The sequence below is a fragment of the Haliotis cracherodii genome, unplaced genomic scaffold (assembly GCF_022045235.1).
Source record: "Haliotis cracherodii isolate W230 unplaced genomic scaffold, xgHalCrac1.p SCAF_7, whole genome shotgun sequence".
NCBI lineage: Eukaryota > Metazoa > Mollusca > Gastropoda > Lepetellida > Haliotidae > Haliotis > Haliotis cracherodii.
Window position 1 is genome coordinate 57043585 of NW_027266330.1, and position 14839 is coordinate 57058423.

Genomic DNA, 14839 nt, shown 5'->3' on the forward strand with positions numbered 1-14839 from the left:
GACAGCTTATCTGCTGCACTAGATGGGACCACGACGAACTGCTATGCCCAAACCACCTGAGACTGAGAGCTTGTCTGCTGCACTAGATGGGACCACGACAGGAACTGCTATGCCTGGACCACCTGAGACTGACAGCTTGTCTGCTGCACTAGATGGGACCACGACAGGAACTGCTATGCCTGGACCACCTGAGACTGCTATCTATTTAATATATCTGTTATCACTTGCTACATCCGCAGTTAACATATCAATAACTTTACGGCATACAGCGGCCTGATATAAGTTTTAGTATTCTCGACTACCCACATGTGCAGTGATGCTATCTCTATGTTATAATATATGTACAGTTATTAGTTGATCGTATCATGACTTCGCTTAATATCAATATTGATTTTACTTGGCAATATGTTGGCCCCAATGTGACCCTTGGTGCACTGTGCTGCACGCGCTCGTGGGGGTCTCCCAAGTAGTATACGTCTGAGACCTGCATCACTTCTTTCCAATCTCATTAAAATCAGACCTTAGTCCTCGCTACCGCTAAACAAAGATCTGAGGACATCCCATTACGATTCACGTCAGACCCACCTTGCACGAACTTTGACCGACCAATAGAATGACCAATCAGAAGGCAGCTTTCTCGTGCTTTAAGGCACTAATTTCAAATTGGCGACTACGCTTCGAAACATATATTGACAAATTCTCGATTACAAATTGGAAACCTAAAAAAAAGAACATTCTGGAATGGCTAATAGATGGTCTAGATTGTATAGAATCAGTCGTTAAACCTGTAACTAAGGTTCGGAATACCCCAATTTAAAGTTTTCGAGGTTGTATGATTAGAAATCACATTCCGACTGTCACTTTCATGATCTGGTAAGCGACGCTCTCATTGGTCGGATGAAAGGTCGTTCTGACATGATCCCTAATGGATCTTTGTTTAGCGGTAGCGAGAACTAAGGTCTGATTTTAATGAAATTGCACTTCTGGCTTTCCTCCCACATCAAGCTGACACGCCGTGATAGAACTGGAATAATGTTCAAAACATCCTCTAACCCACCTCCCAGCTATCTAAATATACAGTCAGACAAAGAAAGGTATACACCCATGTCTGACGATGGCTAAACATGAAACAAACAAGAAATGGTTAATCGAGGCGATTTTTTTTTATACATGTTTCATAGGTGTGTTTTGGACCTTAAGTTGGCAGTGTTTCGGCGACTGTTTTCAGCCCAGTAACGTTTTGACAACGTTTGTAATGTTTTGATCAAATCCAAATTTCAAGCTCATAAGAGACCCGTGAAGATCCGCGGTAGAATGGGTCTTCAGCAACCTATGCATGCTGTAAAAGGCAACAATGCTTGTTGTAAGAGGCGACTAAGGAGATCGGGTGGTCAGGCTCGCTGCCTGGTTGATGCATGTCATCGTATCCCATAATATGCTCATAATATATATCACTGGATTGTCTTGTCCAGACTCGATCATTTACAGTCCGCCGTCATATAGCTGAAATATTGCTGAGTACGGCGTTCAACAAACAAACAAACAAACAAACAAATAGACAACAAACATAATGAATGCTATCGTTGTTATTTATACCTGTAGCATTTTGCAATAATTTCCTCATTGTGAGAGCTCGCTGACTAACGCTCTATTGACTCCTCCCATGCTTCATATAGACAACATGAGATAATGGTCGCTACAATGTACACCGTAGTTCACACGTAAGGAAATTCTTTGTTCGAGTTCAGAGTCAATTCCGCAGATCGAAACTCCCTGTTAGACCCCGAGTATGACAATAGCTAATTAATAATGCCCCCACCAACAGCCTGAATCATAACGGTTGGGTGATTTCGTACAAAAGCCACCACCTGTACGACTGCCGGTCATGGAGACGACGTCGTCTTGGGCTACAGCTTACTCAACGACAACGTCAATACAGATCAATATAGCACTTCGGTCTCCAAGGCCAAGCTATACTGATGACAAATCAATTTTAGTTGTTACTTAAGGATTAATACAAACGGTAACGTTTCGCAAAGCATGACAGGGAGTTCAAAGGAGACAAACACATATAGTAAACTACGTTTATAACGAACTGATCGATATAACGAACTTATTTTTCAGTCCTGGCCATTTGTTGTATATACGAGGGCTGGCTGAAAAGTTCTAAGCCTAAGTGGGATATCTCTATCGGATTGAAACAATTTTTGCCACCAACAAGTACAATTATTTTATGAACCACAGACATAAGAACTGCAACTGTAGTGTTATTATTCTCTTTGTACCAGACCATCTTGTGAACCTACCCATTGAATAGACAAAACTGGCTATAGGGCAGTCATCAAGTACCTTCAACTGAAAGGGCTAACTCCAACACAGATACATGCTGACATGGTCTCCACTTTAGGGGATGATGCCCCTTCCTTTTCCACTTTAAAGAAGTGGGCTGCGGAATTAAAGCGTGGCAGAGAGAGCCTTGACGATGACCCGCGTCCAGGAAGGCCTTCAACAGCAACCATTCCGGAAAACATTACCCGGTTGCATGACATGGTGATGGCTGATCGACGATTGACCGCTCGACATATTGCCAGTGTTGTGAGCATCTCTCATGAGAGGGTTGATCGCATTATCACCAACGAGTTGGGAATGACAAAAGTTTCTGCAAGATGGGTGTTAAAGCTCTTGACAGCGGATCAGAAACGTGTCAGATTCCTGACGTCCCGTGACAATTTATGCCATTTTGAAGCAGATCCCGATGAATTTTTGGCCCGATTTGTAACCATGGATGAGACCTGGATTCATCACTTTCAACCAGAAACCAAAATTCAGACTAAACAATGGAAGCATCCGGAATCACCAGCCCCCCACCCCCCAAAAAGCCAAGGTTCCTTCTGCTGGAAAGGTGATGGCTTCAGTCTTTTGGGATTCCAAGGGTATTCTGCTGATTGACTATCTTGAAAAAGGCCAGACTATCAATGGAAGATATTATGCTGACCTAGTGAGACAGTTGCGTGAAGCTAGCAAAGCTAAGCGACGGGGAATGCTCACTAAAGGAGTCCTGTTCCACCAAGACAATGCTCCTGTTCACAAATCGGTGGTTGCCATGTCAGCGATCCATGATTGTGGCTTCGAACTCCCTTATTCACCCGATTTTGCCCCGTCAGACTTCCACCTGTTTCCCAAAATGAAAAAGTAACTGGCCGGTCGCCATTTTCCTGGTAATGATGACGTCATTTCCGCTGTGAATGACTTTTTTAGGGTGCCTGAAGAAAATTTCGTCTTGACCGGCATCCAGGCCTTGCAGCATCGCTAGCAAAAGTGTGTAAACCTGGAAGTGGACTATGTGGAGAAATAAATGAAAACCATCGACTTGGTACGGGTCTTTCGCGGTTAGGCTTAGGACTTTTCAGCTAGCCCTCGTATGCTGTATGTATATGGTGATAACGAACTACGGTTATTACGAACTAAAATTAGTGGTCCATTTGAGTTCGTTATAACCGTAGTTTACTTACATCATTGTGGGCTCTTTGTTACAAATCCTTCTTGTGTATATATTTCCATCTTAATAATTTGTACTTATTAGCCAAACGAAAGGTCCCTCTGGCGTATGATCTTTGTATGGTTTTGTTTGTTTATTTCGTTTGTTGTTTAACGCCGCACTCAGCAATATTCCAGCTATATGAAAGCGGTTTGTAAATAATTTAGCCTTGACCAGACATTCGAGTGATTGACATCATGAGCATCGATCTATGAAATTGGAATGCGATGACACGCATAAAGTCAGCTTGCCTGACCACCCGATCCCGTTACTCGCCTCTTACGACAAGAATAGTCCCCGGGTACGGCAAGCATGGGTTGCTGAAGACCTATTCTTTACCTGTATCTTCACAGGGGAGACAAGCATGGCCCGGGTAACTGAAGATCATTTCTAATCCTGATGGGGGTTGCACGTGATACTGAAATTTGGCTTCACCGCCCCATGTAACAGAGTCCTTGAATACGATCCCATAATTCCTATCCTACTTCAATCGTAAAAACTACAAGAGCCCTATTGCCAATGCCTTTAATGCATGCATCATTATGAAATTTGATTTGAAGTAAGTATAGCAGATTTTCGTGTTTTTTATAAATATATTTTTTAAGCTGCCGTGGCATTGGCCTTGAAATGCACACCCATAACTATATGCATACTACATTCGTGGCATCTCTTCTCAAAGGACTGGTTCTATGAATCAATAGTGTCCCTGGAAACAGAGTCGATCCACGGCAGCCATTTTGAAAATGACCCTTTGTCCTTCCAGTTATAAAAGTAGCGCTGTACGAGTATGTGGGTATGGATTTACTTTACGTTTAAAAATATTCCAACAATATCACGGCTTCACACATTGTACCCATGTTGGAAATCGAACCAAGCTAACAGTCTGACGGAGCGAACGCTTTAACTTCTGCCCTAACTGATCGCCTTTACTTTGTATGGTATACAGGACTTCGCTGAAACAGTAGTAACACATGTCCGTTTTAGTTTGTGCTGATTGTAATAGTTATTAATGCATGTATTTAAGTCTAGTTTCACTTAAGCCCCCTTTACACAAGGCTGCGACCAAAACAGTCGCACAAAGGTCGCCGAGGAGGTTGGTTGCTCAAAGGTGGCTCAAAGGAGGCAGAAGGGAGACACAAGCATTGCCGTTGTTGCAGAATGAAGGCCCAGTGTTCGCCCAATGGTCGCCAGGTAATAGATGCGTTCTGCTGAAATATTGTCCCGTAAATCTGGGCGATGTTTCTGCCTCCCTTGTGCATTCTTTGGGCGACCAACAGCGTGCATTGAACGATGAATATGGCGACCGCCGTGCCTCCATTCGGCGACCACGGCAACACTTGGGACACCATGGCAATGCTTCTGCCTCTTTTCTGCCTCCTTTGAGCTGCCTGTAGTGCCTCCCCAGCCTGCCTATAACTAGAGGGCTTGTACCTGCAGTGTTTCACTGTGGTTGCAGACGCTGAACAACTCGAGCAGTTACTGCTGAACAACTGCTGGAGCAGTTACACAGAAACATGATTTTCTGGGTTTAGGCGACCATTGAGCGTCCTGGCCAGTTTTTGATCGCTCGAAGGTGGCACAAAGGTCGCAGCCCTGTGTAATGGGGCCTTAAATGGACACATACCCTAAAGCTACGACTGCCGTAGGTCAGTTGTGCCAGGGGGTTATAATCGTTTGGTGCCAGCAATGCCAGAGGGGGTTCGATCCCTTGTCAAAGTCATACCAAGAGACGTTAAAAGGTGGTACTTGTTGTTACCCTGCCTGGCATTAAGGGGATAACACTGGTCCGCTCGGAGTTAGTATTATGTGTCTGAGTGGGGTATCCATGTTAGCCTGAGGCATGATAGGTGTCTGAGTGGCCTGACTAAAACCGGCATTAGTCTCTAAGGCAAAACATGTAAGTTTAATGGTTAAAGTGGCTAAAGCGTTCGCTCGTCACGCCAAAGACCCGGGTTCGTTTCCCGACATGGGTACAATGTGTGAAGCCCATTTCTGGTGTCCCCCGCCGTGATATTGCTAGAATATTGCTAAAAGCGGCGTAACCACTAGGCTACCCGACCGCGCCTCGGGATCAATGAGCAGGACATACTGGTATAACGCTGAAAGCAGTCAGGATATCCTGAATGATTTAAAAAAATAATAATAAATATCCATGATATATGTATTCCTCTTCCCTGGTGTGTTCCGAACGCATATTGGAACAATGCTCATTTTAAAAAAAAAGAAGTTTATTGCGTCTTTATGGTTAATTAATACTATTTGATACATAATTTACATAATTTTATAACGTGGACACAGTTCCAGTCTAACACGGGCTCCAGTTTTACAATGTTAATAAGGTGACGTCAATGGCGCGTTTTTGATCCATGATGAAGACAATGGTTTGCAAGTTGTCCTTAGCTTTATCCTTATTGTCATCCTTATCGAGTATATTATATCCATGTTGATTACTTATTTACAAGAATACCTATCATAAGTACGTGTCGCATCAATGCACATAAACAAAACGTACACTTTCAACGCGGTACCAACCCAATACACAAAGAGTTGTTTTTTTTAATTATTTTCGATTACAAGGTTATTGAGTATTTCAATGTTACGAGTGGCTGGTTTTAACTAGAAATCAAAATATGACACGGAAAACAACGATGGCAAATCATGAACGTCATGTAGAGAGTTTCAAGGTCGACTGAACGCTGTCTGACAGACATAGCCTGTTGCCAAGTTATCGGTTTTCCGAAACATGAAAGATGTCTGAGATCTACGGAAGCCTTTTAGGGCCATTTGTTTTTTTGTGAGTTTTTTTTTTCGATACTATCTTGAAATTTCAAGATACTAAGTTGAAATTTCAAGAAACTAAGTTGAAATTTCAAGATATTATCTTGAAATTTAACTTCTATATCTTGAAATTTCAATTTAGTATCTTGAAATTTTAACCTCTATATCTTGAAATTTCAACTTAGTATCTTGAAATTTCAAGATAGTATCGAAAAAATTAAAAAGCAAATGGCCCTAAGAGGCTTCCGTAGAGATTGGTGGCGCCGTCTTAATAAGTTCAATGAGAAAAACGCGCGAGTTAGGCACGACCGGAAGTCGTGTTGCGACACGCACCGCTTTCCTACCCAGTGTTCCTTGCGGTGAACATAATCTCTACACATACCGGTCTCTGAACAAGCGGTACCTCGTAACTATAGCAAGACAGGAGCCCCACTTGGCGGCCCTGTGCGGGAGTTTGCCTCTGCCAGAGACCAGCGTCACACTTTACACAGTCCACATTTAGCACTGATAGGTGAAACAATGGACATAGCAAGAGCAAATTGAAGCCAGTGAGGCAATTAACCCCGACAAAGATCAAAGCAATAAGTCCCAAGCACTAGGCAGATAGGTTCCCTGGTCACGGTTCATGACCGGCTGGTGTCTCCTGATGTCAATGGCTTCTTGTAGTTACCTTTGTCGCCAGTTGTTGGTAGACGGGACTTTACTGGCTTCCCGCGTGATGTTATGGTTTTGGTTCTTCACGATGTGTTCGGAAATAGCAGATTTCGGGTCGAGTTTGTTCACAGAGGTCCAATGTTCTTTGAAACAAAAGCCAAAAAACCCACCTCCCCCCAAAAAACAATAAAAAAGAACAGAAACAAATAATAATAATATTAATAATAGCAGTAGTAGTAATAGTAGTAGTAGTAGTAGTTATAATAATAATAAAAATAATGATTTGATATGTAACATTTTTCATGCCCTCTCACCCTATTATTAATGACCATGTGCGATTTTAGGGTGTGTAAGAAACAGATTACTGCACTCGTGCCCGTCAGATACCGCTTATCCTACATGTCTACACTATACTTATTTCTTATAACACATAATGTATGTGAACTGTCGCGCAAAAGAAAGTATACACTTGAAAATGTGATTTGACCAAAAAATTACAAACGTCATCAAAACGTTAGGCTGAAAAAACTGTTGCCGAATCACTGCAAACTTTGGGTCCAAAAGACAACTATGATACCCGTATCAAATACATCACTACCGAAAAACCATGTCTACCCGGCAGTTTGTAATGAGACGAGTCAAGGGTTCAGTATACTATATTGAAACAATGTATTCCCCTGTACACGTCGTGACTCATCACGGTCACATGACACGTGTATCCCATAATTTACGATCGAGAAATTATGCTCATGGGTATTTTGAGGATCACGTATCACATGATTTATGAAATAAGGTAAAATATTAACGACAACATATTTCCTGGAAGAAACTCCCCAAGAGACGATTTTTTCCTCTAAAGTGTATCTGGGTCGTTGATCTTAGTGCACGTGCACTCCGAGAACCATCTTTATAGAAATACTTCATTTTTTGTCACATATTCCAACTACATACTCGGATGCCTTATGTCAAAGGAGTTCATTTAGTTATCTGGCAATTCACGTTCATATACACTCTCTCAAAAAAGAAACGCAACCCCTATATTTTCAAGATGTTTATATCAATATTCAAGTTATTTTTTTTTTATTACACATTTATTATTGAAGACAACAATATGAAATTTGGCATGGTGGCAGTACAGTTATGCAAGTTTAAGTCCAGACTTCGACAGTTCTCTCACTAAGATTGACTTGACGCAAGGGGGCGTCTTTCTCAGTACCTCGTATGAGCGCCACGAGCTGCGATCACAGCATTACACCTCCTAGGAACAGAACGGATTAGACGTCGGATTCTTTCATGAGGGATTGCTCTCCAGTCCTCCTGCAGTGCAACGGCTAGTGCATCCAACGTCTGCGGCGGCGGTGTACGTGCACGTACTCGTCGGTCCAGATAATCCCAAAGATGTTCGATTGGGTTGATGTCTGGTGATCGGGAGGGCCATGGTAACACGTTGACGTTAGCATTCTGGAGAAAATTCACTGTTGCATGAACAGTGTGCGGCCGGGCGTTGTGTTGATAGAGCTCCCTCTGTTGGTCGATAATCGGCAGAAGATGAGGCTGTAAGACGTCACTGATATAGCCCTGGGCTGTCAAATTGCCACGAATGATCGCCAAGTCTGATCTTTGGTTGTAAGACATGGCTCCCCACACCATGACGCTCCCTCCTCCAAATCTGTCGACCTGCCGAACACAGTTCGGAGCAAAACGTTCGTTTCCTCTTCTATAGACACGCTGTCTTCCGTCACGGCGTTGTAAGAGAAAACGTGATTCGTCACTAAACCAGACGCGCCGCCAGTTTCTGAGGGTCCACATCCGAACATTGGTGCACCACCTGAGTCGTTGGCGTCGATGTTCGTGGCGTTAAAGAGGTCCAATAAGTGGTCTTCTTGCACGTAGACCGGCCTCTCGTAGACGGTTCCTTTTTGTTTGTGCGGACACTCTTCTCAAACCTGGCACCTGTGTTGCAGTGACGGTAGGTGTGGCTAGCCGATTACGTAGGTGGGTGACCCGGATGAATCGATCCTGAGGTGATGTGGTAACGCTTGGCCTACCACTTCTGGGGCGATCTTCAGTTGCATGAAACTGGGTGTATCGGCTCCAAAGTCGGGAAATCGTTGTTTTATGAACATTGAGGTGCCGGGCAACGTTTCCAAAGCTTTGTCCGGCCTCAATACGACCAATGGCGATATTTCGATCTGCAGCACTCAACCGTGGCATGTTCGACCTTGTCTCTCGGTGAAAATGATAGAGTGAATCGCTAATCAACACGTGCTTTTATAAACCTATACTTCTACTGCTCTTTCCATGAATTGCACGTGCATGAGGCTTTTGGCATGGGCCACGTGAAAATTTTGCTCGCTATGATAAAAGTAACAATAAAATGCCCTTGTGCACGAAAATTGGTGTGTTTGGGCGCTTACGTTAATAAACAGTGTACATGGTATAAGTGCATATCAGAAAAATTATATTTACAATCAATAGTTTTCTTCTTGGGGTTTTCTCATATTTTCAGACTGGGGTTGCGTTTCTTTTTTGAGAGTATAATACCAAGTACAGTTGTCATCGTGTAATGTTGTGCTTACTTTTAGGATTCTGTTTGGAGATTACCTATGTTTTCAGCTACAATTGTAAACCATATATTTTTGTAATTAAAACTTTGAGCCTTAATATTCTTTCTAAAAAATAGAAAAAAAGGAAAAATATTGCTGGAATAATGCTAAAAGAATAACCTTCGGTGTATGTAATGTTTGTTGCAGCCATTTTCACATTTTTTCAAAGAATATCAATTGGTCGGCCACATAGTATGCCTTGCACCCCCACCACATTTTAATAATTTAAAAAAATAAATAAATAAATAAATAAAACAAAACAACAACACCCAACTCCTCCCTACCCTACCCTACCCTACTCCACCAAAGCACCTGAAACCGTTTATGAACTGTGGCCGTGTTTCTGAGATGGTTTAGTGCAAATGCACCCAGGAGAGTTAACCGAGTGTGTGAATGTCTCGTGAATTGTCACGGGTGAATAATCATATGATCTCTGTACATGCCCGGGGAAATGTAGTAAGATTGTTTCTGTATAACGCATTAGCACTGCAACACAATATCGTAGCAACTATATAATAATAATAAGTGCATTTATAATGCGCCAGATTCCATTCACCAAGTGGATGTTCGTAGCGCTACACTATTATTACCCTGGTCAATGGATTTACATTCTCAGCTCCCTGGGGAGTATACAACCCAAGCTGCCTGTGAGGCGCTAGACGGTTAACAGCCACATTACCATCTCATCATACCGGGTACCCACTCACTGCTGGGTGAACAGAGGCAAATATTGAACATCACTTGTCTAAGGAGACACCACACGTGGTACATGTGCTTCAGTGTGGGGCAGGACCGAAGCCCTAGAAACTCTCAGGAGCCAAGCGGCTTAACGTGGTCACCCATCCAACTACTCTCCGAGACCGACGTTGCTTTACTTCACCTGATTTGTGAGCTGTACGCTTTGCACAAGACCACGTGCCACCACAATCACGGTGGCCTGTAAATAAAAGCGATAAAACCCTTATATATTCACAAGAAACCCCTACCAAAAGCAGAGTCCGACTATTGCATTAGCATTCGTCCATGAATCACCACCATATAGTAATGATATCAGTTGTTCGCGAAGCGGTCAGTGAGTCCTACCAAACTGGTGGCACCCGTCACAGACACACGCAAAGGCAAGTCAATTGTTCACCTGAAAAAACGCGGGAGCATATGGTACAACAGAGAATTGCATCGGACATTTTTTCACTGATTCGTCAACATTGGAAATGTCTTCCACATGTTTACCATAAAACGTTTTGAAAGCTTTACTGATAAATACAACCTCAGGCCAGGTTCCACGAATCAATCTTTACTCTACGACTGTTATTATGAAAGTATATGTTGAGAATTAGAAACCTAAGAGACTTTCGTCGATCGAGGCGCTACGTTTTTCTTTCGTAAACGGGACACTGAACTAGACAAACGAGTGGTCGACAGCGTGAGCAGCGATCCACGCCGATTGAGTCCGATCACACGCAGTGAAGCAGGCACGGCCAGGCTTCATCCTTCAACCACCCTAGAACTATTCATCCTCGTGCAGCGCACCTTAATCGACTGTTTAAACGTATTTGTGTCTTGTCGCGTTGTCCATACATCCACGCGTCCGTTATTCATCTCCTCTGAAACCAGTAGGCCTATGAGTGGGTGAGTGAGTATGGTTTTACGCCGCTTTTAGCAATATTCCAGCATTATCACAGCGGAGGAAGCCATAAATGGGCTTCACACATTGTACCCATGTGGGAATCGAACCAGACTTTCGGCGTGATGAGCGAACACTTTAACAACAAGCCTACCCCAATGCCCCTTAGGCCTGAGAAGCTGAAGTTGTGTGTATTTGGTCCTAAACATTGTTTAGGGAGTTCCGATGCGGCTTTAAAAATGATGCGATGCGGCTTTATTTTGACACTTTTCGGTTTTGCCCACTACTGCAAACATAATACATAGACCGTAAAATTTCATTTGTGGTTGTATCTGTTATCAAGTTTGTTGTCTTCATGTTCACCAGTTCTCAGGGGGTTTATGCACCTAATGTTGCCAATATTCCAGAAAACTCAGGTGAGCTACAGAGCCTTGTGCTTTTGTGTCATGGTAGAAAACCACAAGGTTCACCATATATCCAAGAGCAGAGATATGCCATGTTGCCCTGATCACACCAGCGCTGGGATATCGGCATAGTTCAATGCCCGCTGTATTCCGCGATTCCTCGGTCGCGGAATTTATGCAGAAATGCCCACTCGGTGCAGAAATGTACATTTTGGGCAGAACTCGTGCAGATCATGCAGAATTTTCCATTTATCTGCCGCAGAATTCGTACAATACACTGTACAATGGTAACATAGTTGAAAGCTGGTTTTAAACGTGTAAACGGATATTTATTTCGTATTGAAGTGAAGCAGACTTTTGTAGCACTGCTTACCGAAAATGCGTGAAGGGTAAAACCACGGCTATTATTATCTCCCGCCACGAAAAAAACGGGGTCAATAAGAATGGCTGCTGTCCGCCCGTCCTTCACGTTTCGTTTCCAGAGCAGAACTAAAAAAACATGAGAGATATCTTAACCAAACCAGAGTCTATAAAACAAAATATTTTATGGTCTCTGACCAAACCCCGCACACAGATGGGCCTACTGTTGAACTGATAACATAGTTTGGGATTTTTGAAAAAAATATTTTTCGAGTTTCCATTACTTAGACTGGAAATGGTGGTAGTGCTCACAGATCTTGAAAGCCGTACAATATTTCTTCACCAAACTTGGTACATAGATAGGTCTAGTGGTGCCTAAACTGGTGCCTTTTGATAGTTTGGCGGGGGATATGAGTATTTCGTGCTTGTTGCTATAGTGTCAAAATACTGCTTACCCATCTGCTGCCCCGAGTAGGAGAATATATATACATGCTTGGCTCCATGTACACTGCCATGCGGAACCCGTGTCACCAAGCGACGACAGCGCTACAACTGCTCTGGCCCTTTATTAAGGTATAACTAACACGTCTGTCAAACTCACAACTTTAAACCACGACCCCATATTAGAAAGCAACCATAGCCACGCCACCGTGGAAATCCCATGTACCGCGTCCGCGGTCTAGTGGATAGAGCGCCTATCCAGACCTCGAAGGTCGGTGGTTCGTAAAGTGAATAAAAGACGGTATACTGCGTCTGAATGGGATATCCATGTTTAAATGTTGTATGGTAGCAGGATAACACTTTACACGTCACCTCACGGTAGTCCTATGTTAAAGTACCGTTTTTCCTCTATTAGACGCCCGGGAATCTATTAATTTCTCGCAAGACGTTGACTCGGTGTCTATTCTGTTTAAGGCTGATAAAGGGTAGATACGAACGGTATATTTACACGAAACGGTAATTAATAATCACCAACACGTCACAGTATAAACCTGGAAACTATTACCTTGGACATTCAACGATTCCTGCAATCCGCAGTAACATATATACTACAGTAAACTACGTTTATAACGAACACGCTTATAACGAACTGACGGATATAACGAACTTACTTTTTTGGTCCCGACTATTTGCTGTAGTTATGCTGTATATATGCTTATAACGAACTACGGTTATAACGAACTAAAATTAGTAGTCCCTTTGAGTTCGTTATAACCGTAGTTTACTGCAATTAAACAATGGATAATTAAGTTCATCAAATGATGGATCCAGTATCTATTAAATGTCTCATAGAGGTCCGGCTTCTGTTTTATTCCCGGACAGAGCGTATGTCGCGGCGTCCATTAGAGGCCGGTATGTATTGGATTCGCAGCTTCTAATAGAGGAAATACGGTATATTGAGATACCCAACTCACAGGCTTTGCGCAACATTGCATCGAGTAAAAGCATCCTCATTAATTCTACATACCCCGAGTGTATCACTTTCGTGATAACGAAACTATTTGAAACTAATTATGTTTAAAATTTAACGCTCATATTTCACAACTGACAATTGTTTTATATTCCCCGTACTCGTTACCGTTATCTTCATGAGAAACATATAAATATATTCTGGTGTTATGGCGTCATGGGTGGCCTACATTGTCCAAACTTGGCTGTGATGATAACAGACCCATTGTATCAACTTTGACTGGAAGAGTGAGCGAGTATGGAATTACAACGTTTTTAACAATATCCCAGCTATATCAATATTGTATGTGAATCGAACCCGGTTTTGGCGTGACGAGCAAACGCTTTCACCACTAGGCCACCCAACCGCCCTTCTCTGGAAGATTAACATGTTGGAATGAATAGTGTTGTGTATATTTTAGAGATGATTAAAATGTATCTTTAATATTATTTCAGACAAAACCTCCTTGGCGGTATCATGTAATGGCATAGCGATCCCGGCAGCTGTGAGTAGTTATTTTTGTATGATAACCAAATATAATTTCAAAGTGTGTGTGTTATCCTATTTTTCGCGATTCTGCTTGGCTCACGTGGAATCAAAATTGAATATTATTTTTCGATAATTGCAGAAAATAATTTAGAACCCGGAACTACAGTAAAAACTCGATTCAGTGCACTGACTTGCAAGCTTTGAATCAATGTCTAAAATATAAGTAGTAACTCTACATGCATTGCACTGACAAACACCTGCGAGAGCCCCTTTAATGAACTAATAATCACTTATAAAACAAACTGTTGAAAGGAGGATGTTTTATTGATTTAAGAGCTTATAGCTGCATTCACCTCTCGAGGCAAGGGAGTTAACTGATGAAAAAGTCCACTTTCCACTCTTGCCGAACAAGGCTGGAATTGCATAGCTCGTATTTGTTTGTTTGGGTTATTTTTGTATCGAAAAACCGATGTGCAAACTTTTGTAAGAATTCGCTACGCGGATTCATTCAGTTTGCACATCGGTTTTTCGATTCATACCTCAATGAACCGAAAAAAATACACAGTCAATCCTTAAATGAAAAAATGATTTCACGATAAAGCATTGTTCTATCATGACGTCATTTCTGGAGATTCGAACATGCGCTCGCAACTTGATGACGTCGTATCGCATCCAAAAGCGGGAGAGATATGACAATCGGTATTGGGAGAAAACGCGCAGATAATGGACGTGAGGATTGTGAGAATACGCGGGATATATCCACCTGTGCATAAAATGGACTTTTAATTTGAAAAAAGTACTTCGTCGAAAAACAGATTTTAGTGAATATGAGTGTTATCACAGTGCATTTATTTTCCTTGATGTTCAAGATAACTGAATTGTTAATAAACATATGCGAAAAATAGTCATAATGACTTCTCGCGCATATTGTGTATA

General features: G+C 42.3%; 1 protein-coding gene across 1 annotated transcript in view; it reads left to right on the forward strand.

Annotated features, from left to right (window-relative positions):
• LOC139448078 (fas apoptotic inhibitory molecule 1-like) overlaps nucleotides 1-14839 on the forward strand; it is a 60276-nt gene that overhangs the window by 38245 nt on the left and 7192 nt on the right. The window contains exon 4 of the mRNA XM_071229589.1: nucleotides 13870-13919. Coding sequence (XP_071085690.1) covers nucleotides 13870-13919 — 50 coding nt within the window. The remainder of the gene's footprint in view (nucleotides 1-13869; nucleotides 13920-14839) is intronic.